This window comes from Lacerta agilis, chromosome 4, assembly GCF_009819535.1.
Source record: "Lacerta agilis isolate rLacAgi1 chromosome 4, rLacAgi1.pri, whole genome shotgun sequence".
Lineage (NCBI taxonomy): Eukaryota > Metazoa > Chordata > Lepidosauria > Squamata > Lacertidae > Lacerta > Lacerta agilis.
This window is the reverse complement of record NC_046315.1, coordinates 63,097,642-63,124,971: the sequence shown is the minus strand read 5'-3', so window position 1 is coordinate 63,124,971 and position 27,330 is coordinate 63,097,642. Positions and strand designations below refer to the sequence as shown.

At 38.8% G+C, this 27,330-nt stretch overlaps 1 protein-coding gene across 3 annotated transcripts in view; it reads left to right on the top strand.

The window, feature by feature from the left end:
- CDKL5 (cyclin dependent kinase like 5) overlaps nt 1–27,130 on the top strand; it is a 59,698-nt gene extending 32,568 nt beyond the window's left edge. The window contains exons 8-18 of one of the 3 annotated variants that reach the window (XM_033147329.1): nt 348–438; nt 5,854–6,043; nt 9,520–9,600; nt 10,383–10,534; nt 10,992–12,018; nt 14,571–14,676; nt 17,888–18,011; nt 18,662–18,758; nt 22,054–22,176; nt 23,322–23,441; nt 26,387–27,130. In XM_033147329.1, coding sequence (XP_033003220.1) covers nt 348–438; nt 5,854–6,043; nt 9,520–9,600; nt 10,383–10,534; nt 10,992–12,018; nt 14,571–14,676; nt 17,888–18,011; nt 18,662–18,758; nt 22,054–22,176; nt 23,322–23,441; nt 26,387–26,776 — 2,501 coding nt within the window. In that variant the 3' untranslated portion in view covers nt 26,777–27,130. Of the gene's footprint in view, nt 1–347; nt 439–5,853; nt 6,044–9,519; nt 9,601–10,382; nt 10,535–10,991; nt 12,019–14,570; nt 14,677–17,887; nt 18,012–18,661; nt 18,759–22,053; nt 23,173–23,321; nt 23,442–26,386 lie in introns of those variants that run through there. The other 2 variants (XR_004426487.1, XM_033147330.1) reach the window with 2 other exon arrangements.
- Nucleotides 27,131–27,330: the final 200 nt, after the last annotated feature.

The following is a 27,330-nucleotide window of genomic DNA, read 5'->3' as shown; positions in this document are numbered from 1 at the left end:
GGTGTGAACTACTAATTATATTTCTGTTTATGCTGCTTCTGGGTTAGCATAAAAATGCCTTCTCTGTGGATCTGCTTTTGTGCCACTTAACGTTACATTACTGTTCGTGGAATAATCTACAGGACTTGACTTAACTGGAAAAAGAAGCTCCTGTTGCACAAAAATTTGAAGACTGCTAATGTTGAATAACTAGTGGCAAGGTGGCTTTTATGTGGAATGCAGAAAAACTGACATGCAGACAGCTCATAAATTTCTTTAAAAAGAGCATTTAACATAAAAAGCTACAATTAAATGCTAAAATAAATGTATATTCACATTCAAGTCATTTTCAAATTACCTTGATACAGGCTTTGCACGGAATTTATCAGAAGGGAGCAATGCTAACTACACAGAATATGTGGCCACCAGATGGTATCGTTCACCTGAACTCTTGCTTGGGTAAGTAATCTATCTGTAGATAGTGTACCATTTTGCAAATCTTATCCACTAACTAGCATTTGGTTGCTAAAGTTTTAACCTTCAATAAGGAGCGTATTTAATTATTATTTTCGTTGCTTATTTCCATTGACTAGTTTCATAAGCAGCACTAAATTGAAGCCTAGTTTAGTAATTTCATCGTTCTTTAAAAAAAAAGTTTTTATAGGATTGGATTCTATTAGCCTTACATGTTTTAGGCTACAGATGGTCAACTTCTGCAGCAACTAGACTGTATCTTTTGGAATCTGTTAGGCGCCCATTCATTTGAGCATTCCATAGAGCCCAGGAATGTGTGTGTGAAGAGCCCTACCCAGCAGATGATCATGTGGCCTCCTGGTAGTCGAGCTTCTGATACCTCTGATTTATAGATTAGAATACTGAGTCAGTTTTTCTGTCACTTTCTTGGTCTTTCTTTTATATACACATTCTCCAAGCATCTGGTCAGTTTGTGTGTCTTATTTCCTTACATGTTACCACATTATGTACCAATTACCAGCATCTGAACTTCTGCATGCCTTATCCTCTTCCATTCTGGTCAGCGCTGTGAGAGTCACTATGAGACTGTCATTCACCATATCCAGTATTGGTGAAGAATGTAGCTCAACCCTGAGGATTGTTCTGCTCCTCCCCATATTCTATTGTCTCTTACCTCTTGTCATTTAAGTCTTGGTCCATCCTAGACCTGGCTTTAAATGTGTCTCTGCGTTTTATTTATTTATTTCATAAAATTTATACACTGTTTTGATTGCAAAAAAACAACAACCTCAAAATGGTTTACAAAAAGATAAAACACTAAAATCAAGGAAAAAAATCACAACCATACTTTAAAACATACAAAAATTAAAATACTTAAAAGAAATTGAAATTACCTCAACTCAATTCATGTATCTGCTGCTGTGGAAGGTAAATTTAACCCTTTTCTGCCTTGCTGCACTCCTGAGGAAAATCACTTCTCTGAAGTTGCTATTTCCATCTGGGAAGAAATTCTGCATTGGTGCCAATGTGGGTTTCCCCCTCTAAGCTTTCAGACTGGGATTTTCCTCAAGGCCACAGCAGAGGCGGAAATTGTCCTTTGATACCTGCAATCCCAGTGTTGCCATTTTTATTTGCACATAAAAAGTCCTGTTAAATGGAAAGGTGCATTTAACATCAGCCTGAGTTTCTGCTTAAAGGCTGTTCAACTCAAGAAAAAATGGACTGGGCAATATTGTGAAGTGAATGAGGGGGACCCAGAAAATCCCATTCTCTCTCCCCCCCCAAAAAAAATTAAAATTTATGGGTAAGGTAATGCAGCTCTTGAATAAATTTTAAATTCATTTGAATACAATTTAAATGACACGCATATATATATACACATGCTGCAGTGTATATTAAGATACTTTGAATTTCACTATTTCTTGAGTTATGTGCATCCAAAGTGTGACTTTATTTTAATATGGATAAAGAAATAATTTTAGATGCTCCAGGTATAGCCCACACATCTCTCTCTTTGTGGTTATGATTATCATTAATATGGGCCATTTTTGCACTTTAGCTGTTTTATATATTTTTTCTGAGTGTTGAAAACATTAGAGTTTTGAATTCCTTATATGCTACAGTGCCATTTTAATAAGCCTGAAAGAGAGCAGGGAAACCTGACAAATAGCTAATTATACTACCAAATATTTTATGACTTTTTCCCATGGTAATAACCTATAATTTCCCTTGACTTACAAGAATTGTAAAGCTTTTACTAGCATGACTATGAAGAGCTTCCTCTCTCTTACATTCCTGTTCATTCTTAAGATAATTTGTATTTTAATTATTTTTAAATAGCTTTCATGGTTGCATTTTAGTTGTATTTGTTTTTTGAGTTCACATTATTATTGAAAACCTTTGTTACTGGGTAGTAATATAAACTTAATAATAAAAGATAGTTCATTCCACTGCTGTTTGAACAGGACGTCTGTGCAGATATTATCCTTAGAGGGCTGTTCTCGGGAGTTGCTTGCTGTAGCTTCAATTTTACCATTTCTATCATCAGGAGTAACTTCTTGGCTTTGGTGCATGTTTTGATGTGCTTTGCAGACTGTAGCGGGGAAAGCAAAGCAAACCAAGACTAGTCCTGATTTGGCCTTTATACGCCAATATTTATGTTGGTAAATGTGAAGAAAGCAACTGAAAATAAGCTTTCAGCAGCTGGGGACTAGTGTACTGCAGTATAATGGGAAAGAGATATACCCATCAACTGTTGCTGTTGATGTAAATTTGGGATTTATTTATTTTTTTGCAATGGAAAAGAGTGGTTATTTTTAAAGATTTTTTCCCATTGAAGTAGAAAGTAGCAGTTACTTGTAATTGGTTAGAAGGACAGAGAGACAACCAAGGTCAGATAAACATGGGCAGTGGAAGAACACAGTTGTCTTTTCAAACACATAATGTGAAAGTAAAATAGTTACAGGTAGCAATAGTAGTTACAGACAGCCATGCCTTAAAACAGAATCATTCCAAGCACAGAGGAAACACTGGCCAATACAGGATGTTCACCTTTTGAAATATAGCAACCCTATTAATGTAAGCTCCTGCCAGGTAAACACATAGTTTGCTCAGATAAAACTCAAGTATTTTGACTCTTGGCTGTTTCTCATTTATGAGATCTACATACTGTTTGCAATTCTGGCAGCAGTATATTGAACATGTGCACATGCATATTCAGTTTAAACATGAGTCTCTTTTGTATCATTTAAACAATATTTGCTAGGAAGACATTCTGGGCATTCTGGTTTTTATTGTGTGGAATGTACCCATGAGAGTACATTATGCTTTGGTCTTGCTTGCAAGCTTCCCACGTGTATCTAGTTGGCCACTGTGAGAACAGGATGCTGAACTAGATGGACGAGTGGCCTGATTATGTTCTTATTACCAAGTGCTTTTTTCCGGGGGTATGCAGGGGTACACATACCCCTAAACATTTTGTGAATCTTTGTACTTTTGTTCATTTACTGTATCTATTTTCCCCGATTTGAACTATAAAATGGTGATTTTCTTGAGTCAAAATGAGAGTACCGTAAACATTTTTTAAAAGAAAAAAGCACAGTTATTACCCATAGAAAATGGAAGGAGAGACCAGAAAGGCTTTCCTCAGTCAAGAATTCTCCCATCTTGATTCTCCTAAAAACACCATTTTACTTTCTCCTAAAAACACCATCTTACTTTACAGATATGTAAGGCTTGATGCAATACCTTTCTGTTAAGGTTGCTGCTTATGGTTAAGAAACTGGAAGTATAGAGTAGGAATAAATGGACAATTCTCCCAGTGTATGAATGTAGAAAGTAGAGTCCCGCAAGGATCAGTTGTGGGACCTGTGCTTTTTAACTTGTTCATTAGGAGTTAGGAGTGCGTAGTGAGGTTGTGAAGTTTGGTGACGATACCAAATTGCTCGAGGTAGTTAAAACGAAAAGATTGTGAGAAGCGCCAAAAAAAATCTCCAATCTGGGAGATTGGAAATACCCGTATATACTTGAGTATAAGCCGACCCGAATATAAGCCGAGGCACCTAATTATACTACAAAAGCTGGGAAAACTTATTGACTCGAGTATAAGCCAAGGGTGGGAAATCTCACCAGCGGCAAAGGCGGAGGAGGAGGAAGGAGCAGCCCAAAATGAGATTAGACAAATTAATATACAGAAGTTTTTGTGCCATTGCAGCCACACAAAACAGTGGATGTGTGATTTTTTTGGTGCAGGCTGTAGCTATGGCCATGCTGTGTGATCTGATGGTGACCCCATTTGGGGTGACCCAATGCAAAAGTCCTGAGGATCCATGTGCTTTTACCTCACCCCGCCCAGGCAGCCTCCTTTATTGCTAGTCCCTTATCTCCTTCCGATCACTTGCAATCAGCTGCTGAGCGGGAGGCAGCCTCTCTCTCTCCGCTCAGACAGCAGCAGCGAGGAAGGCACAGAGGGTGGAAAGGGCAAGCTGGAGTCACGCTGGCTCCACCCCACAGCTCCCCCCCACTTCTTCTGCTGCTGCTTCTCCGCCTCCGCAGCACCCCTCTCAACCGCGCTCCGATCCCTGCCCTTGCGAGAGAGGCAGGCAGCAGTGGTGGGATCAGCAGCCCGAAACAGGCTGCTCCTCCCCCCCCCCCCGGCCGCCTGCCTCACTCGAGTGTAAGCCGAGGGTGGCTTTTTCAGCACAAAAAATGTGCTGAAAAACTCGGCTTATACTCGAGTATATGGGTAAATGGATGGGAGATAAGATGAAAAATACAATCCAGTGTGAGTTTGTGGATTGAAACAAAAAACACCAAATCTCACATATATGCTAATGAAGTCTGAATTGACGGAGACTGGAAAAAAAAATGGACCTTAGAGTCATTGTCGATGAAGATACCGCATCTGCGGTAGTAGCAACAGCTGTGGCACCCTTCTTGGAGGCCAGATCTGCTGCCTCCTTAGCAGCAGCACCCCCAAGCCACATCTACAGAGGCCTTTTGGTGAATAGGAGGCACTGCTGGTCTCCTCCCAGCCTTTTCCCCAGTGAAGATATTTATTTTCCCTTTGTTCCTGATGTGTTTCTGGTGCAGATCTTCACTCACCCCTTCTTCTTTGGCAGGGGTTGTATGTGTGCTATTTTGTGGTTAGCCTCAGGTGCCAAAATGCCTGGCCTTGGTGCCTCTCAATACTCATGGCTGGGAATCATAAGTTGAGAGAGGTGCTGTTGCACTCTGGTCCTGCTAGCACTAGGCTTCTCAAAGGGATCTGATGGGCCACTGTGGAAACAAAATGCTGGGTGACATGGGTCTTTGGTTTAATCAACTAGGATTCTTAAGAGGAAATGTTAGGTTTAAAGAAATTTTTTTAAAAATACATTTTTAAAGAGTTTATTGCTGTTTAAAATATCATTCTTGGGTTCTTTTAGCTTAATTAATGGAATAGATGTGACTAACATCCTGACCTACATGTTCAATGTACCAAAGACATTTTGTTCAGTTCAGCTGTAAGATCCTTAGAAGTGAAAATCAACAAGAGCATTAGTAATTCTGATTTGAAAATGTTTTTTTGGGGGTTTTTTTGGAGTGAATTCCTATAAAATGGCTGGCAGGTTTTGTCAAATTCAAAACCAGTTTTTCAAAGGAAGCATGTACAATTACTATATTTTTCTCTATATATTACCTTAACTATTGGTGCTCTAAGGAAAAGCCATCTATTGCGTGGAAAGGTTTGTGGGGGGGGGGTGAACAGAGAGCTTTTTTCTCTAAAGGATGAGAGACCCCCTGATACTGAATTTCTTCCTAGATACAATACAGGGGGAAACCCTAAAACATTGATTTGTTAAATTTAATTTGTGTATTGGTGTGCAAAGTAGCAATAACATCCATGTGTTTTCTTTTCAGAGCCCCATATGGCAAGTCTGTAGATATGTGGTCAGTAGGCTGTATTCTTGGGGAACTTAGTGACGGGCAGCCCTTGTTTCCTGGTGAAAGTGAAATTGACCAACTTTTTACAATTCAGAAGGTGCTAGGACCACTTCCTGCAGAGCAAATGAAGCTTTTCTACAGCAATCCCCGTTTCCATGGGCTGCGGGTAATGCTTAAATTAAGTTTTTCATGCATTTTTCCAGGTGGTGAATTGTTTGAACAATATGTGTGTACCAAAATAATCTCCCTGTTCAATAAATATTTTTGTAACGGGGTAGATATTTATAAATGTGTTTCCATTTCTGTTTTTCACTACTAGCACAAGTGTGTAATTATGATTCATTAACATAGGTCCCTGTGCACAAGGACTAGTGGGAGAAGAGAGATTTCCTAGTATCCTATTCACAGCAAATTTGAAATTTACAGATTGGAAGGATAGATAGTCCATAGTGAATTAAATATGTATATTTCACAGATAAAATACGTATGTTTCACATTTAAAATAATTAATTTAACATAAATAAATGATACTTATTTCATTTTTTTTTTAAAAAAAGATAAATATTGCTTGTTCTATGCTATGTAAGAGAGAGTTCTCAGAAGTGTCAACACAGCATGTCAAAACAATTTTTAACCTGTTAGCCTCTGTTAATAAGATTAGAAAGAACATAATTTTTGAGTAGGACAGGTGCCATTGGCAAAAGTCAACTTACCAAGGGTTCTTATCTGGAGATTAATAACAAGAGATTGCAGTATAAGCAGTGTTCCGTCTTTGGCTGGGGGCAATCACTCCTTTACAAATATTTATGATGTTTAGGGAAGTTTTAATGTTTGACGTTTTATTGTGCTCTTAATTTTCTGTTGAAGCCGCCCAGAGTGGCTAGGGAAACCCAGCCAGATGGGCAGGGTGTGTGTGTGTGTGTGTAAATATATATACAAAAAGATGGGCTCTTCTGGCTGTCCAGATAAAATCTTTCTGAGGATGGAACTTTTTATTATATGGAAGATGGTAAAAATAGCTGATTTGATGCAGTTTTTTTACCACCTTCCATATAATAAAAAGTTCCATATTCAGAAAGAATTTATCTGGACAGCCAGAAGAGCCCATCTGTTGGGAAAATCTTTTAAGATATTCTAAGACTTCACTACATATTTAAAATGTTAAAATAATCTGCAGTAGCATAGCAACTTGGGTCTGCTCTGAGTATGACTAATGTTGGACATCACCCTCTTAGTTAGGCAACTTGTAAAATTAATTGCAATTAAGAAGATACTAAGTTGCAGCAGTTCCTGTAATTTAAATGAAGAGTGCAGTAAGAGATCAAGCTCTTCAACCTTTGAAGTTTTGTGAAACCCTGCTATTTGAGATATATGATGATTCCCTTTCTAGTATGTCTTCTTACAACAGCTCTCCTCCAGTTTTCAACATTATTAATCAAAGGAGACAAGCAGTCTGGAATGTTGTATGCTAGTGCTGAAAAGTTATGTAATTAAAACTATACTTGGGAAGAACTCTCACTATTAAGCTCTCAAACCATTTATATGACCTACTTTTGGATCTAGTAGTTTGCCATAGGATATTGTATATGCAAGACATTTTCAAGAGCAAGAAAATTAGCAGTTTGTAAACACCGGTTGATCAAACTAGACAGAACCAAATATAATATCTACTAGGAGCTGCCCCCCGTTTGCTTTGCTCTCTACCCCTGCCCTTCTCCTCACCCCTCCCTCTACACCTCACCTAAACCCCATCCCCTCACTGCTCCTTCAGCACCCTCAACCAACCCCTCACATCCCCTTTAACTTTTTACTCCCACCTACCCGCTGCCACACCTACTCCCCTACCCTGCCTACCTGCTACACCGCCACCTTGCTGCCAGTGTCCATCCCCTAAGAGCTCACCCTAAGCTCCCTCCGAATCCCCTCACAGCTCATTCCAGTCTCAAGATCCCACTTCTGCTACTTCTTACAGAGGAGAGGCAAACAAACAAACAAACAAACAAACAAACAGGAGAAAGTGTTTCACCACATGCCAACACCAACAGAAGGAAGCATATATTTAATATTGCACACTTCCTTCTGGTAGTGATGGACGCAGGGGAGAAAGACTTTTCTTTTCAATGGCGGCGGCAGCCGTGACAATAACAAGGAGCAAATGAATGCCTGCTTGGGCTGCCTGCTCACTCACTCTTCTGGACCACGTACTCTGGATCAGTTGCTCAGCTGGGCCACCTGTTCACTCAGACCCCTGACTTCCTTTGCCCTCTTGTGCATGCCTTTTAGTGAGCGGGCACACGGGTGGCAATGACAGTGATAACAACACCTGCCTGAACTACCGGCTGGCCCACTTATTTGCCTCCTCTGTTGGCTTGCTCACTTGCACTTCCCACTGTTGTCATGCTGCAGTTCACCTGGCCACCTAGTGGTGGCCACACAAACTTGCAGCATGGTGACTTTTTTCTTACAAAAATATTATATAGAAAGCAAAGTACACGTGGAAGCTTACCATTGACATGTTGTTTTTGTTCAGTTCTTGACAAAAAAATAATAATTAAAACTGCAAATAGTGCCCTGAAACTTTACAACCTTTAGTGGAATATTTTACCTATGTCCAAACTGCATTTTATAGCATTTTGTGATTGACTACATAGCTACTGTGTGATTTTTCAAGAGATGAACGCTACACTTTGCAGAAGCTTTAAAGCATGGCCTGAGGAACTGGTGCTAAATTCTGCTGCCCTAGAACTGCCACAGTGCCTCTACAGCACAAGAGTGTTACACAGAACCCCTTTTCAGTTCACTGATGATGCCATTAGCCTTCCTACACCATCTGAAGTGCTGTCAAATTGCTGCAACCTAGTGCTGGCAAGGAAGTATAGCAAGCTCTTTTGCGCTTAGTTCTAACGGCAAGTGGACATGACTATTCAACTATGCTATGCTTGAACTGAAAAACGTCATCCGGCCCTTGGCATATATGTGGAAGTTTCCTTTTCACATCTGTATTTCAGTTATTCACATTCAATTAAACACATCTGTAGATAAGATACTTTGAAACTAATTCAAATTTCATTAGTTTAGACCTTTCTTTTATAATTACCAGTCTCTCATAATTACGTCTTTGGAAATCTGTATTTTAGGAGAGCACCAAGGCATGGCATGGGAGTTCCTGGTCTGCATTTCTCAATATTGTTCATGTTAATTGTAGCTTTGGTGGAACCTGTAGCGGTTGCTTCTCTTGGGGAGGGGGGGGGCGTGGAGGCAGTCTTATGGTACCTGTATATTTTTTCACACCTTTGCAGTTTTGGGGGAATTTTAATTGGGGAGAATAGGGGTATTAACCCTTCTTTTCCTTCCCCTCCAGCACAATAGTCCTGGTCTGACTTCCTCCCTTCTCTATTTCTCCCTGTCTGCACAAGTGCTATTAATCTTTTCCAAAACATAGAGTGTATTTAGTATGACCTTAATAAGGTGATTATCTTTGTGTTTTTATAATGTGTGTGATTATTTCAAGAGGCCAACCTGTATTTAAGCTATCTATGATATTGTATATTCCGGGTATTTTAGGCAGCATGTACCACAAATAGTGTTTTGATGACTTTTGTAAATGTGCCTTTCTAATTTATGGAAATTATTTTTATACAGTTTCCTGCAGTTAACCATCCACAGTCTTTGGAAAGGAGATATTTAGGAATCTTAAGTGGTGTTTTACTTGACCTTATGAAGGTAGGAATATTTTTATTCTATGTATTACTGTTTATATGTTCCACTGTTGTTCTGATGTTAGTAGTAAATCTGTGTGATGCTGTTTTCTTTTTCAAATCAGCTTCAAAAATCTGAAACGGTACAAGGGATACTTCAGGGGAATTATGCCTTTTGCTGAGTATTACTCTATTAAAAAAAAATAGAAAATTGTATTTTTCATTCATGATTTTCGTCTGTGAAAGCATTGTAATTCTACTATTTACCACGATGTAGACCTCTTTTCAGGTGATACAAAAAACTGATTTTAGTCCTCATTAATAGAAATAATGTGTTAACATGTTAGCAATAGAGATAATGGTGTTTATTTCAATAAGTGACTTCTCCAGCTTATTAAAATAAATGAATAACCAGAGGAACAAACTGGTTTTGTGAAACTTAGGCACCAAATAGAAAATGAAATCTATTTCCTGCCTTCTGCAGCAAGCCATTTGCTTGTTATCAGGCCCAAATGTTATAGGTTCCAATGGCTACTGGACCCCAGGGTTCTTCACACTGAATACATCTACATCAGTTTGTAGTGTGGGTTTGTAGCATGAGTTTTTTCACAATAGGTATAGCACTTAGAGTCAATGTTTTAAATACAAGATAGAGGAAAAATAGGCAAATAGTTTTAAATAGTTTTTAGTTGCACAAAATACTTCTTAGAAATTGCAATGTTTAAATATTAATTGGCCAAATACTTTTTGCTTCCAAATGGTATACATCTCAGCTTTATTACTTAAACCCGAATTTCTGTTCAAAAGAACTTACTGAAACTGGATCCAGCTGACAGATACTTAACAGAGCAGTGTCTGAACCACCCAGCATTTCAAACTCAGAGGCTCTTGGATCGTTCACCTTCACGGTCAACTAAAAGAAAACCTTACCATGGAGATAGTAACACCTTATCCAACAGGTAAGTGCAAACCATCTCTTGCCACTGGGATATTGATGCCCTAGCAACCCACATGTCCACTGGACTTAATGGAAACTGTTGCCTATTGGCTTGGCACAGTGACTCATGTGAAGAATACCTTCTGTGTTGATGGCAGTTGCTGTGCCATTTGTGTTTTTGAGCCTCCTATACCTGAATCATATGTGTTAATAAATTCAGGAGTGAACAAAGTACTCTTCATTGCTTCTTTGTTCGTTTTGATTCTGTGCATCTTTTACTTTTAACAACTTGATCTTGTGGGTTATCCTTTAATTGTTCTAACTTACTAGGCACTTGGAACAAACAAGTTAGCCATCTCAGTGCCAACAGTCTCCAGTCCATGCTGTATGTAAGCAAATCTTAAACACCAAGTTTACTGAAGCAACTGGTGTTTAAAGGTAGAAATTAACATATGTTTTCTCTGTGTTTTATAATATAGAACTCAAGCTAGCAAAAGTACTGCTGTACAGTCTCATCACAGATCAAACAGCAAAGATATACAGAATGTAGGAGTTGGATTGCAGAGAGAAGAGGTTCTTCCATCAAATGAAAGCTTTCTAAATGGAAATCTGCCTGTTGCTGCACATAGCCCAATGCTTTCAAAAAAGCCAGCTAACCCTCCTGGATCTGGAAGCAAGGATCTAGCTAATAACAACATCCCACACCTCCTCAGTCCAAAAGAAGCGAAGACAAAAACTGAATTTGATTTTAATTCGGATCCCAAAGCATCTGATGGGCCAGGTACAAAATACTTGAAGTCAAATTCCAGATCTCAGCACAACCGTCACTCATTTATGGAGAGTTCTCAGAGCAAAACTGGCACGCTGCAACCAGGCGAAAGGCATAGCCGTCACAGTTATATTGATACTATTCCTCAGTCTTCAAAGAGTCCCTCATATCGAACTAAGTCAAAAAGTCATGGGGCTCTGACAGATTCCAAATCTGTGGGTAATCTTTCCGAGGCCAGGGTTCAAGTTGCAGAACCAAACAACAGTAGGTATTTTCCATCCAGCTGCTTGGACTTGAACTCTCCTACCACACCAACACCTCCACGCCATGCTGACAACAGGACTTTGCTTAGTCCTTCTGCAAGAAATAACAGAAGTGACGGTACACTTGAATCGCGAAGACCGTCCACAAGACATTCCAAAACTATGGAGGAGCTGAAATTGCCAGATCACATGGATGGAAGCCATTCACACTCTTTATCTGCTCCCCATGAATCTTTTTCTTACGGTTTAGGTTATACAAGTCCCTTTTCTTCACAGCAGCGCCCTCATAGACATTCTATGTATGTGAGCCGGGACAGAGTGAGGACCAAGGGCTCAGAGGGTGGCTTAAGCGTAGGGCAAGGGATGGCAGCCAGAGCAAACAGCCTGCAACTGTTATCTCCACAGGTGCAGCATAAGTCACTCACAAGATCTGTTGGCTCCTCTCGTGAAGACTGTACAGAAGATACCAGTAGGGTTAGTTTGAATTTTGACTGTTGGAGAGACTCCTCTTCCCCATTTTGTATGTCTGTCATGAGTGAGCATATAACTAAATTGTTAAATGTAGGAATTTCTTTTACCCCACGCTGGGAGAGCCCACTTTGATATCCATTTAGAACTTTTACTTTATTATAAAAATAGGTGAAACCTATCGTGTGAACATAAATGCTTGAAATTATTTATTACATTTATATCCCAGCCTTCTTCCAAGGAGCTCAAGGTGATGTGCATTGTTCTCCGTAGCCTTCACAATCCTGAATGTTGCATGTGTTATAAGGCTATTACTTTGTGTTGATAATAGTTTTGCCCAGATTTTTTAATACAGGTTTTTTTTTTTTTAGAATAGTTTTGAACAGTAGTTGATCTTGGGATATGTACAGGCAGATTTTAGATATGAGAAATTCAAAGAAATTATGGGTATTTCTTCACCTTTCCTTCGAAGAGCAAACAACTAGGCTACGCCTAGCATAGGTTAAAACAGCCCATGAAAACTTTGCCATATGTCAGGCATGGGGAACCTATGGCCCAACAAGGGTCCTAGTTTGGCCTACAAGGCTGTTTTTCAGGTGTGGCTACAACTCCAAAGGAACAGTCGGAAAAGTTAGTGCACTCATTGTACATCTGCAAGCAAGGCTTGCATTTTAGCAGCCTTTAATTTTTTTTCCGTATACAAACTGACTGGGAAGAGCTCCACTTGAATTCAAGCCAGGGATGCAAAGGATCTTCCAAGCTGTGCCTGCAAAGCAAGAAATGAAATAATTGGGTGTGCTCTTGATTCTTTCCTTTGAAGTTTAGTCACTTGATGTCATGGTGACATCAGGTGACTGACAGGTCAAAGTGGCCAATGGGGTAGGGGAGCTGAGGATTTTACTTACTGGCCAGTTCCTGTTCCTCACTCCTGCCATTGGCACTTGTACTTAAAGAAAGGATAGAACTTCCACAGGTTTTTAAAAATGAGAGACAAACAGCAGGGAAGAGCACTTGGAAACAGGATCACTAGCTGATACCTTGGTATTATCTAGCAGGGATGCTGTTACATAGTCATTGGTCTGGGAGTTGCAATATGCTGGAGAGGTAGCAGGAAGAGGAGAAAGCAGGAAGGAAGGTGAAGTGAAGGAGTCTAGATGATGGGAACAGTGGGGGTGTTTCTAATGTTTTGGAAAAATTGGTCTAGCTAGAGGAAACAATTCTAAAATAAAATCTTGAATCTGTAATTTTATGCAGTAAGCAGGCATAGGCAAACTCGGCCCTCCAGATGTTTTGGGACTACAACTCCCATCTTCCCTAGCTAACAGGACCAGTGGTCAGGGATGATGGGAGTTGTAGTCCCAAAACATCTGGAGGGCCGAGTTTCCCTATGCCTGGGTAATAGCACTTGCTTTTGCCGCCATGTACCTTGTGATAGTTTTTTGGGGGGGGGCTTTGAAGGTGTCTTATTTACATAGGGCACACTAAAATTGTGTCAGTTTTTATGTGCTGCGGTTTTCAGGACACATTTCTACGCAAAACAGCACAGGTTTGCAACTACGAACCATATGAGGTCATTCAGAGGGGTGCTGTATTAACTTAAGATCCTTCAACTTGGTTAATTAGACTTCAGTCTTTGTATGTTTAAGAAAGTCATCTACTTCAGAGGGTAGAAACTGTGGGTTAGGGGTGCAAACAGTATCAGACTCCTGGAATTTTAAGTAGTTTTTCAAAATATGTACAGTTCTATGCAATTGCGCTTTTTACTGGTAAATACAGCCAGTAGATGTGAATTGGCTTCAGTATTCAGGTGTTCCCATAAAATAATACTAGAACTATAAACAAGCATTGTTGTGAATACAGGCAACGACTGTTTTAGGCGCGTCCAATTGACATGCAACTGTCACATGGGCATCGCGTTGACCCCCAAAATGGCTGGAAAAGAAGGCGGAACGGGCTTACACATGCTCCGCTGATGCGCACAGGGATCAGGAACGGGACCCCTGTACAGAACAGTTGTTGCCTGTAGAGAATATCTGATGGTCACTGTAGAAAACTGTATGGCAGTTGTTGTCATTGTCATCATCTATTTTTCAACTTTCAACCAGCCTTTTCTCCCACTTATTAGTGGAATTTGTGGAGGTGTTAATATTTGTTCTAGTTCAGGCTGTTTTTAAGGCAATATGGGGGCATATTTTAGATACGGTATTGCTCTGTTACCTAGCCTCCAGGATGGGGTGGATTTAGTAATAAGTAATTGTGTTTTTCTTTCATTGTTGTCACCGGACTGTCCAGATTTGATTACAGTTGCAAGAGCTCTAGGGTGGGTGCTGTGCCCTTTTTAATTCATGAAAAAATAAAATCTAGTCACTTTACAGTTCTTAATATACGGCTTTGGAACAAATATCGTTTAACATAATCCTTTCATTTATTGTGTAGAGGCGAGTTTAATTTTAACAAATACTCATAAATGTAGAGTGAGGTTATGGGCAGATTCCTTCTTGTCCTGTTACATACCAATGGAGAACAGAGCTCAACAAATTGATTGTTCTTTTATTTAGGGTGGAGCGTATCATGATCAGCACACAGATGATGGAGCATCCACAAAAGAAAATAGACTTCTGTATAATGATCCTGTACCTAGGAGAGTTGGTAGCTTTTACAGAGGTATTTTTATCTCATGGAATTTGATCAATATTTCTTCCATTGTTCAGATAAAAGATACTACCTATTTAACTTGAGAACTGATTTCACTCTTTCCCCAAGCATACGAATCCAGGACAGGTGGGAGGAGTCTTCTGTCCTTGGAAAGCTAGGCAAGACTTAAAGATGGAAGTCCTTTTGTTTTAGTAGAGGTTCCTTCCCTTCTTCTACAACTTTTGTTTCTACTTGTGGGTAGATACGCAGGGTTTGGCTGCATCTTTAGACTTGTGTTTAGTGAAGTAGTCTTACAGACCAAACCTAAGCATGTTTACTCAGAAGAAAGTACTATTGTGTTCAGCATGCTTACTCATAACATGTGCATAGGACTGCAGCCTTGGTTATAGCTTTTTGTGTTGCACCTTTTTGAGAGTGTAGCTTAGAAATAATACAACAGAGGTTTTTTGTATTAATTTACTGGCGACATTCAGAAATACCAACATATCTTGGTTTGCTGTTAAGTGCAGTTTTTCACATTTAGATAAAATTGCAAACTGTGGCTTGCAGCAAATTAGAAATGGAAACATCTAACTTCTGCTTTCATGTGTGAAGGAGGGAAGAGTATGTATGATTACAACAGCTCCTATGAATTGGGCCTTAGTCTAGGCTCTGGACAGTTCTTTTCAGACATGACTGCAGCTACAAGAAATAATTGGTGTGATTCATCCACATTTTTGAATGCTGAAATCTCATTGTCTTTAGAGGGAAAGGTCAGCCTGTCCTATTGAAATTAGTGGTGTTTTAAAATACCAAACTTTCTATTCCTTCCAAATATATACTTACATTTTGAAATATTTTTCTAATGGAATATATGTGTGCAGTATTTATGAAATGGAATGGCTTTAAGCTAAAATTTAAAGTAGTCCTCTGAATTCTCTTTGGTTTTCCATCTCAGTATTTAGTTTACGCCTGCTTGTAACCTATTGAATATATTTGGGTCCAGTTCATTTGGTATTGGATACAAAGGTTGCACCCTATCTCTCCTTTCTATCTCTCACTTGTATATGCATCATTGGTAGTTCAAGATATTGTATGACTTCAGCTTATCCAGATTTGTTTTTAATTACTCTAAATATAGACATATGAGCAGCTCTCACAGGTTATGTTTGGATATAAATAATTTGATCATTCAAACTCATAGGTAGTATTTGTCTGAAACCATACATTTTGGTTTATAAACCTAACACATGCATGCTGTTTCTCCTCCTCCAGTGTGGCTGCACGGAGGAGACTGGAATGTTTCACTTCCATTTTAAGTTAACCACAGTTTACCCATTATGTACTTAATCTTAGTTATGGTTTATTAAAGCAAGCTAGCTTGGAGAAACACAATGACTTTTTAAAAAACTGTTACTACCCTTTGATACTGAGGGGCTCTATTCTCCCTATCCTGTGTCAGTACTGTAATACTTTCTAAGAGTGTGATATTAAATGCTGAATATCAAGACTGAAGTGCCCAAGTAATATAGGCCTGGAAATTACAGGCATGCCCATCTTAACTTTTCTAAATTGCCAACAATCACACACAGCATGGGCACACATTAATAATCATCCAGGAATTGACACTGTGCAAGAATCTGAAGATTCTTATTAGAGTTAAAATAGTGTTCTTAAGGGACTGGTTAGACAAACGAATCTACTAAATTATTGGGATATTGGAGAAAATGATTTTAATAACTTTCTTCAACTTCAGGAGTTTAGTTTGCTTTTTGTGGCAATACAGCAATGTCGTCGTCGTCATCATCATCGTAATTTATTAGTTACGTTTCTCACAAAAGTGACCCAAAAAGATTTATAGTGCCTTCAAATTTAGTCTATAAGCCTGTAGTCCTTTGAAACCACATTCTCTCTTGTATTATGCTGAGTATTTGAATAGAATACATTGTCCAACTGTTGGTGCTTAACGTTATTACAGATAAATTGCTGTCAGTTGCCCATTTAAAACCTATGCTCTACAGTAGAAGGTGATTCTGAATTCAGTCAGAGGCCTCGGATCTTGTTGATTCAACAGAAAATTCTGCCCATTCACACTGGCCTCCTAACCTGCCTGCTCAAATGCAACCTTTGTGCATATGTGTTGGGGCATCCCTACATGAAGTGAAATGTTGTAACTTTTCTTTATCCTTTTTTTCTTTTGGTTTTCCTCCATCTTTATGTGCACTTTCTACAAAGTCGCATTATATTGGTTCAGTGAGATTCTTTGGTGGCAAAGAGGTTGATACATAACACACATGAAATCCCTCCATTCTTTTTGTTGAGCAGTGGTCAGAGGGAGGTCAATGTTTAAGGACAAACTTACTTTATGGAAGAAGAGTCTCATAAAAAATTTATTTGGCAGAAGTATGGAATTGTTTTAGTACTAAAGCTCAAGTACTTCCATTAGTTTTTTATTTACCTACCTTTCCATTCTTTTTGTCTTTTGTTTCCTCCCCTCTTTTCTTCTTCTCTTCTCTCTACTGATGTGTCCTCCCTGCCCTCTTTGCTTTAAGTTTCTCATTGGCTCTTGAGTTGTTGTTGTTTTGCTTGCATTGTATTCATTTGTAAAAGTTAAAGGAATAAATATCACCAACTTTTTAAAATGTAGCTTCAGGGTTGTAAAAATACACAAATCCATAAATGGCATTTATGTGCTGCTATATTAGTTCTGTGTTTTGTTCATACTCATTTAAATGCAATCTATGATGCTTATACATTTCTTGTTATTAAGCCCTTTGTGTTTGTTACCAGTTTTATTTCATAGGTGAAATGCTTCTTTCAGAAGTAAACTTCTCTTGAAAGTTTTCAGCTGTATTTCCTCCACAGCCCGACGCTGTGGACTCTTCACTCCTTTTCCCCTTTTACAAGGGGATCGGGAGAAGAGTTCAGCGCCATAGTGGGCTCGCTGGAGAGCCCAAGCCGTGGGACGCTCTTCCCACGGCTTATCGGAGCCCCGCTGTGCGGTAGCAGGGCTCCAACCCCCGGGCTGGCCTGGGTCGCCTCGCTACCGAAGCAACCCACGACCGCCCAGCATGGCGTCCTCGCCGGAAGCCCGCTAAAACCTAGTGTATTTTCATTCATTTCTCAATGCTGATATGATGTCATGCTTCATAAACTATCAGCACGGTAAATAGAGACAAAAGCTAGTGAGATTTAGATGACGATGGATATATGGCAGCTTTGTATTTTTTTTCAATTACAGTCCCATCTCCACGCCCAGAGGGAACATTCCTAGATAGTAGTGCCTCAAACAGAATACCTTCGCTACCAGCAGAAAGTAGTAGTGTAACAAGCCACTCAAAGAGACAAACTGCTTTTGATCCCTGGTAAGTTGGTGTGTTTAAGGGATGTTTTAAAAACAGAACAGATGATGGAAAGGGTGTTCACTTAACAATTTCTATTTTCTTGAACCTTTTATTGCTGCACATTTCATTGGTAATCCTATATTCTTAACATGTTGAAGTCAGACTCATGGTGAATTATTTAGTTTCCAAAACTTAAGGTTTAAATCTTTTAAGTGAAAAGTTCAAGTGTTTTTCTGAATGTATTAGGCCTCTAGGCAAAGTACTGTTGATATAATCAACCAACACACAAAAAATATTGGTAGCACCTGTAGGTTACACAAAACCCCTGAACTGTGGTCTGAGCTAATTTCGTCAGCCTGTACATGTGTCTAGATTTCCTTAGCAATTGCACTGGGAACACCTGCCAGAACTTATTGTGGGTTTGGTAAGTCTTACTCCTCACTTCTGGTGCCTAAAATTTGCTTTCCTTTTTGCACTGCTTATTTTCTATCATGAAAATTTAGATCAGAATTCAGGTGCAGCCCTATATGTGTTAGGAGTCTTGAGGCCTGAGGAGATTCTTCATACCCATTCCTGTGAAAATGATGCCATAAGATAATCCAATGTAAAAAAAAAATTTTTTTTTGCTAAAGTTGGCTTTCTGTTTGTTTGTTTTTCCCCTCTGTGTTAAGGAAAAGTCCTGAAAATGCTCATTCTGAGCAACTAAAGGAAAAAGAAAAGCAAGGGTTTTTCAGGGCGATAAAAAAGAAGAAAAAGAAATCTCAATCTGTAAGTAATTTCAGTTTCCTCTTTTTTAAAAGTTTGTTTTGTCTCATCTTTATATCATAGTTTTATCAAGCATCAGTTTTTCTTTTTAGATGTTTACGCTTATTTGCATATAAACATTTTAGGCTGAAATCTGTAGAGCTACTTAGACTTACATAATTGGTTTAAGCTGACTAGCAGAATTTCTCACTTTAGAGAATTGACTCCAAGATGATCCCAAGCTGCTTTTGAAGCTCATAATATCAAAAGCAATTTACTATGTGGGCAGGGGAAGTAGAGTGCTGTAATTCAAGAAAAATACCTAAAGCCACCCCAGCTTGGGCTCAGGAAACTAGTTTCACAGTTCTTCCAATCCTTGGTTCATGTTGTCAGCTATATAATTATTCATATCTGAAAGCAAAAGTATCTGAAGGATTACGTCCGTGGAAATATTTTCTTTTGAAGTCTGTAGTATGGCAAGACCAAACACAGAATGCTAACAAGCTGAGTCTTCATCCAGACAAGGCAGAAGTACTGCTGGTCAATAGACAAACTGATCCATGAGTAGAAGTATAAAGTGTTCTGGATGGGATTGCACTCGCTCTGAATAACCCGTTTCATAGCTTGGGAGATGCTTCTAAATATGCTCTCTGTTCTGGGTGGTTGGTGTGGGGAGGAGGGGAATGATTGGTCTTATCATACCCACATGCACAACCTTCAATCTCATTCATTATCAATACACCATAATAGTATCCCAGATCATGATGACATGCTGAACAGATTAAAATGCATTTGATAAAAACAGTAAGTTCCAGTTAAGTGCAGTATTGTTCAAACAATAAATTCTTTCAGCAGATATAATGAAGATAGCTTAAAAGGGGGATTTCTTCATTTTAAAAAAAATGTTGTATTTAGCATTGTATGCATCTGATTTTCAGAGATCTCCAATCAATTTACAAAGAAAGGCATTTATTCAAACAGTTGAGCAATAAAATAGATAAACTAGAATTGGAATGAGGCAGGCTAGACACAGAAAATAATTTATTGCATAAATTTTGCAGGGTAATGTATTAGGAATTAACTAATTAAAAAACATATTATTGTATGAGAATGGGTGATGTGTCTGCATGCATACATATGCTGTTTTAATATCAAATAGTGAAGGCAGTGAAAGCATGTGGTTAGAATTCATATTCTCTGGTAAATTATATTTAATTTACGTAGAAATAAGTGGCATTAGTGTTTATAGTAGTGTAATACCTGCAGCAATATAGCTGATATATGAAATCATTATTATATTTAGCATGCTGAATTCTCATTTGGAAACACAACTTTGAACATAGTTTGGCTGAAATTCAATTGAATTTCTTTTTTATAACTGTTTAATAGTTATTGTATACCAATTTAAGTCTGGATAAAACGGATAACATGTTTAATATGGCTTCATAATTCCCATGTTTTGGGTGAGCATGCTGCAAGTCACACTCATGTGAATGAGCATTATCTGGTCTTGTGATATCTGCATTCTCACATTTAACCCCTCTTCTGTTAAACTCTGCAGTCTCATGCCCATTTCCCCCATTTTCTGCCAACCCATCTTTGTTCTTGTGAGCAAGCATTATTGTAATTAAAGCTGGGAAATGTTTCCTTGGAAATTGCTGGTGCGGGGCTAAAAATGAGTTGAAAGGAGAATTTAGTTTCTGTTGCATGTGTCTAACATAATGGAAATATCTATAGTCATTGTCAGCTGCTGCCCTGGTAAAACTTTACCTATTGTTGCAGTAAAGGATCATTACCTGCTAAGACATCATGACTCAACCCAAGATATTGGTCTGTGAGACAGTTTAGATCAAAGCTTCTGTTCACCATTGCTAGCTCAGCATGCAAAGCTGTCATATGGCACAGAAATGAGAAAATAAGCAATATGGTGTGCATAGGATCTATGGCTTTTGTGTGCCAATCTCTAAAATTTTGGCCATTATGGAACCAGCTACAAATCAGTGTGCCCGACTATTGTAAAGAATCATTGTACAGTACCGGTAATACAGACCACATAGCAGTACGCAGAAACTGGTGTAAATCAACAGTTATAGGACGTCCGCATAATTGCCGCAACTGCTTCATATTCAGCAGTGAAAATATTTTGTGCTAGCTTTATTTGCCTGTTTCAAGCTAGCACAATGCTTTGCCATAAGAACATTTCTCACTGGTTTCTTTCTGAAACAGAGACAAAGAGAGTGGCTTAGTTGTTAAAATATGTTCGAATAGCAATAGGGAGAACTCAGTTTAAATATCCAGTCTTACCTACTTCACAGGATAATTGTGAGTACAAAATTAGGGAGATAGCATGTTGGACACTGTGAGAAAGGGGAATTACAGTATGGAATATATATTTGCAGAAAAAATAAAAGAATAACAAAACAACAACAATCACCTGTATTGCAGTCACTTTGGATCCCTCCCTACTGCTATGAAAAGAAGATTGAAGGATGCTAAGTAGCAGAGCTATTTTTTCTGAGCAGTTTTATTTGAAACTGCTGGCCTGTGATTAAGAATTGGCACATAACACTGTAGTGCACCTAAGTTTTTCATAGCCTGCAGATAATTTATGTCTCCCATATAATTCCTTCTGAAATACGTATGTCAGCTACAAGGCATATGCAGAGCACAACTCCTATACATATGTACTTCAGATTAAATTTACCGTGTTCAGTGAGGTTTATAGCCTAGGAATTAGGATTGCAGCCTTGGACATGCATTTTCATTGAAGGATATTTTTCTCTTATTGTTTGATAATTAGTTTAGTTAATAAAGTGAAACTAGCTATAACTTTAGTGCATACTAGGAGTCGGTACTTTGCATGCAAGTAAACCCTTTTCTAATTTCTCTTACCACTTGCTGCATCTGGATATAATGATCTTAAACAATAATGATATAAAACCCTACATTGTGTAAGTAAACTGATACACATTTTATGCACCTTACTACATGCAAAATCAGCTATAATGATTCTGCTAAGAGTTCATATGCTAAATTCAAAAGCCTGGTTAAATCAATTCATTCTGAACTTATTAAATACATGCATTCTTGACAGACACATTCTTGAAATGTGTTAAGTGGGCAGATGTGTTTCTTCCATAGACATGTTTTTCTTCAGCAGAGCAATTAATCTTATCTTGCCACAATTATGTAACAGCAGATTTGGCATAAGAAATGGCTAACTTATTAAAGTGTTCATATATGTGCAGATAAGAGACGTGGGTAGCTCTCCTGAATTATACTGTTATTTATGCAATTAGTCTTTTATCTTATATTGCAGACAGAATCCACCAAGGCGGAGAATCCAAGCATCAAGAAATCACTCTTTCCTCTTTTTAGTACAAAGAATCACTTAAAGCATAGCTCTTCTTTGAAAAAGATTCCTGTAGTCACTCTACCTATGGTATTGACTTTTAAGAATGGTAGCACTGAATTAAAAACAAACAAACAAATACTTCAGTAAATCTATTTTACTGACCACAACAGCATGTATTTTTCCCATGGGATCACAGCCTCTTCATGCAAGCTAAGCATCTTGAGCCAGTTCCACAAATTCAAATGATTTTTTAGGTTTTCAAAACCTCCAAGAAGTGTAGCATGGTTATATTTTGAAAAATTAGAAATAGATGTTTGTTGCAAACCATTAAATGCAACATCATCTGAAATCAGTCACATGGTACTAATGTTCAAATGATCCTTTCTTTATATTATTTAGTTGAGTCTTCTTGTTTACATGGTTTGCCATTTCTTTCCTTCGGCTTAAGTAAAAAGAAGCTTCCTTTGAAAAACGAAACAACCTCTTATTAACTTGATTTGCCACAGAACTCTATTTTGGTCTGTTTTTAATAGCTTTAATTTCCTTAGGTTTTGTGGTAATTAGCCGCCTTGTTGTTTTGATTGGCAGAATAAAGGCTAAGCTCCCTACATTTAATGTCTTAACAAATTTTTAATCCTAAAATTCAGTTGCTGGGAAAACACTATCTAGCCAATAATTTCTCATCCCTCCCCAATAATTCTATAAATACTCAAACCATCCCGGTGATCGGTTCAGCCATCATTTCCCCTTGCAACTAGTGTAGCATTACTTAGCAATCTGTGTGATCAGAAACTTCATTTTACTTTGGTGGGGAATAAATTGTTTCCTTGCACAAGTAATGCACAACTAACAGCCTGATAACTCAATTCATATATTGATCTTTTTTTCTTTAGAAGAAAGAAAACATGTTTTTTGTGGAGGTGGCTCATGATCTTAAGAGCAGTATGGAATGCTATGGAAATGAGGATGAAACACAACAATGCACTTATTTAATTGCTCTTTCTCTCTTACAGTGATTTCACTAACAGCATGTGAATGCCTTAAAGGTGGAGGTTGTAACAAATCTGCATGGCATCTACAAATGTGATTATTAATATGGACATATTAAAAGGGCATTGCAATAACGGGCTTCACCTGCACTGCTTTGATCTGGGAAGCCGGGAGAAGGGGAGCAGTTTGGAACATCTACTGCTTAGGAATTTATCATCCCCCAAAATCTTTCTGTGTTGCAGATGCCTGGGAGTGATAGTCAGGATCTTTTGGCATTACAGAAAGCTATGCACTCATCTAATCACCCTGGCAGCAGGCAGAAGGATTGGCATTCTGATAAGATGACAGAAATTCAAAGTCATGTAAGTGAAAGTATTGATTCATTCCAGTTTAAGGTCATTCCAGTACGTAGGTCTGCTAAATTGCAACCCAAAGTACCAGTATATACCTTTATATCATATGAACATATGAAGCTTTTACTGGATTCAGGTCATTGGTCCATCCACTGAGTACATGCTGACTGGCAGCTCTCCAGTGCTTCACACTGAATCCATTGCTTCTCTAACCCACTTTTCTCTGGGTTTTTAGTCCAGCCCTACTCTCTCTTTCAAGCAAGTCTCTAGGTATGCCAAACAGCAGGATGGGGCGAATGAAAGAACCAGAAAAATGCTGAAAAGATAAAGTTGCCTTGTGTTTTGATGTCACTGTTTTCCCTCCTTCCCTCCAGAATCAACCTAGAATAGTTACGGTTGCCAGTCTCAAACCCAGAGGATCATTTTTGCTTTAATTCCACCGTGACCAGCAATTGGTTGGACAGGGGGCAGTATTTTGTTGTTGTAATTAGAAACTGTATACAGTTGTACCTTGGATCCCAAATGTCTTGGGAGTCGAACGTTTTCACTCCCAAAGACTGCAAACCCAGAAGTGAGTGTTCCGGTTTGCGAACGTTCTTTGGAACCCGAACGTCCGATGTGGCTTCCAATCAGAAGCCGTGCCTTGGTTTCCAAATGTTTTGGAAGTCGAACAGACTTCTGGAATGGATTCCATTCGACTTCTGAGGTACCACTGTATGTTACTTTACATTATTGGCAAATACCCCGAAGCAGAATAGAATACATTCTAAGTTCAGAATTAAATACATTGGGGGAAAATCCATAGTTTAAAGCTAGTCAGCAATGTAAGAAAGATAACACTTTCAAACCTTGAAACAGGCCTGGTTAAAGAACTGAATTTTCAGAAGACACTTAAAATATGCAACTAATGGTTCTTCCCAGAGGGTTGGTGCTGCAGGTGAAAAGGCCTTTTCTGAGAGGTTTCCAGATGGCAATATTCTGGCCACAATATGGCCAGCAGGGTCTCCTCTTAGGTTGATCAATAAAGGTTGATTTGCCCTATGGTAGAGGCAACCAGTACTTGGCCATTGCTGCTCAACAGCAGCTAAGTGAGTTGCTGGCCACATGTTCATACTAGAGAAAGTTGTAAGGTAGCAGCTGAGGCGGAGACAGGACACATGATCATGTGGATTATCAGCAGTTCCTTGTGCAGGGTGCTGACATGAGCAGGCTTCATGGAAAGCCTGCCTGGACTGCCATATGGTTATCTCTACCCCATTTGCTGCTACTCAGCAGTAGTGGACAGGTACTGTCTCCATCCCTGCTCTTTACTGATGACATTGGCAGCTTCAAAGAAGAAATAGTTCCCCAAGGTTCTGACCTGGCTTCCTTAATAACTACTCCATCTGCCAATTAGTGGCATGCTTTTTTGGATTATTTGATATCCTTTACATCCCATGGTAAAATATAAGAATAGCTCTAAACTTCTGCTTCATTTCACTCCTGAAGTATAGGTGAATTATTTGCCAGATCCTATGACTGCTGGTGAGCTATTGGCCACATTCACATGTCACTCTAAACCATGGTGTGCAATGTGCACGATCCACACTGAGTGCTCCCCTTTCTTCCTCCTGCATGGCCAGGAAGATTCAATCAGACCCTTTCACTTCTGCTTTAGTTAGCCAGTTTGCTATGTGATCCAAGCCTGGAGTTGTGGTTAACACTAGCTGTGGTTAGTTTCAACAAGCCAGCTTCAGAAACCATGGTTTAAAGTTGCCTTGTTTGAAATGAACCGTATTTCCTGTTTGCCACATTTTGTTACCCCAGCAACAGAAGTTTCTGGACTTCTTATCTCAGACTCATGGCCAGGAGGAGTCAGAAATCTCATAGGGATAGATAAGAGTACAGGAGAGGTTTCAGTTTCAAATGTGAGATGATGAACTCTCAAAACACACATGAACTCCCTTCAGCTAGATAAATTGATTTGCCGTCTGCATTCCATCCTGTCCAGCAATGCTAAAATGACCTCAGGAGAGGAGGCTAAAAGCACACCCCCTTAACACATATAGAGAACTGGAGGTACTGGGAAGCCATAGCTTCTGAGAAGTGCAGAGCATGGCTGTTGTGGTATTATCCCATATGTTATACTAGATTGAAGTACATAATTTAGAAGTGTCTTGTGGAAATTAGTCATTCAAGACAGATGGATGTTTGAGGATCTTACATTGGAAATATCTTGAGTCTTAACAGTTGTTTTTAAAAGCTTCATTTAAATTATTTATAAACTTATTTCAACTGTTATTTGGGTATTTTTTAGTTAATTGAATAAAATCTCTATGAAGTTGTTGCATCTATTAGAAGGCATCTAAAACTAACAATAATAAAGTGGTACCTTGGTTTTCAAACGTAATCCGTTCTGGAAGACTGTTCGGCTTCCGAAACATTCGAAAACCGAGGCACAAAGGGCGGTCTGCAATTGCAATGGAGAATATTGGGGGGAAACACAGTGGAAGCCATTCGACTTCCGAGGTGCGTTAGAAAACGGAAGCATTTATTTCTGGGGTTTTGGCGTTCGAAAACTGAAATGTTTAGCTTCCGAGACGCTTGAAAACCGAGGTGCCACTGTATAAGAAATCATCAAACCTGGTGAAAGAGTGAAGAATAATGTTTATCATTTATATCAAAATTTGAGCCCAGAATCTTCAGTTAGAGAAATGTTCATTCTGCATGCAGTTGCTGAAAATGCAGTAGTGTTTAAACATTATTATAAAAACATACTGGGGCATTGTATTTCTAGACTATACTTTCTTGAGTGAAAAGCGGAAAGTGGATGGAAAAAGAAATATATTGCGAACAATATACTTACAGGTCAAAGCATTATTGAACAAAGACTGTTTTGGGTGTTAATAAGCAGAAAAGTGAGTACAAATAAATAAAAATAACAAGGCCCATGAAGTTTTCCTCTTTTTCTTTAGAGCCAGCCTTTAAAATCCCTCCGCAAGTTGTTGCACCTTTCTTCATCCTCAAACCATTCAATTCCTTCTGAACCTCGATTCCAGCCCTTACCAAGTCAGCCAACTAAAACATCTTTTTCTGAAGTTCGAATTCATCCTATAAGTCAAGTTTCCTCCAGTAGCAGCAGCAACCTACGGCAGGAGTCCCAGTCGAAAGGCAGAACCACACTCCAGATCCCGGGCCAGATGGAACCCAGTTGGCATGTTTCCCCAGTGAACAGGAGTGCCAATGATGGGACCTCATACTCTGATCAGATGCCTTCTAAGAGTGGGCAAAATGGCCATACTTATAACCGAACAAATAGATCCCGAATGCCAAACTTGAATGATTTGAAAGAGACAGCTTTGTAATAATACTCCAGGAAATGCTATTGCAGGGATTTTATCAGTGGGCATGGCAGTGCTGGTGATCGTGGTGGTAACTGAATTCTCAGCTTTATAAAAGGTGTGCAATATTGAATACGTGGAGCTACTCTTTGGTACCACACCAATGGGGATCTTACAGTGAAATTAACTTTATTAATTGCCATTCATCTAATCACATGACAAAAGAATGTGCACTTCAGGGAGAATGAACTTTTTTGCCCTTTTCTCTCATTTTACATTCCAGCTTAGTGCACATCTCGGTCTGTATAGGCACTTCAGAGAGTTGAAAGAAATGTCTTTAGACCTGTGCCCTTATGAAAAAAAAAATGCTGCCTAGATTTAATTAAAAAAAAAAAACCTGTCGGGTTTATGTGAAACACTTGTATCCCTAATAAGGGTTTAAAGTTAAGTTGTATGTTTTTATTTGTTTTTTAAACTTCCATATTTGATAGGATTTGTAATATTTATTTATGATCAACTATTGTATTGTTATAATCATATCTTACGTTACAATGTATAGTTATTTTGAGCTGTTTGAA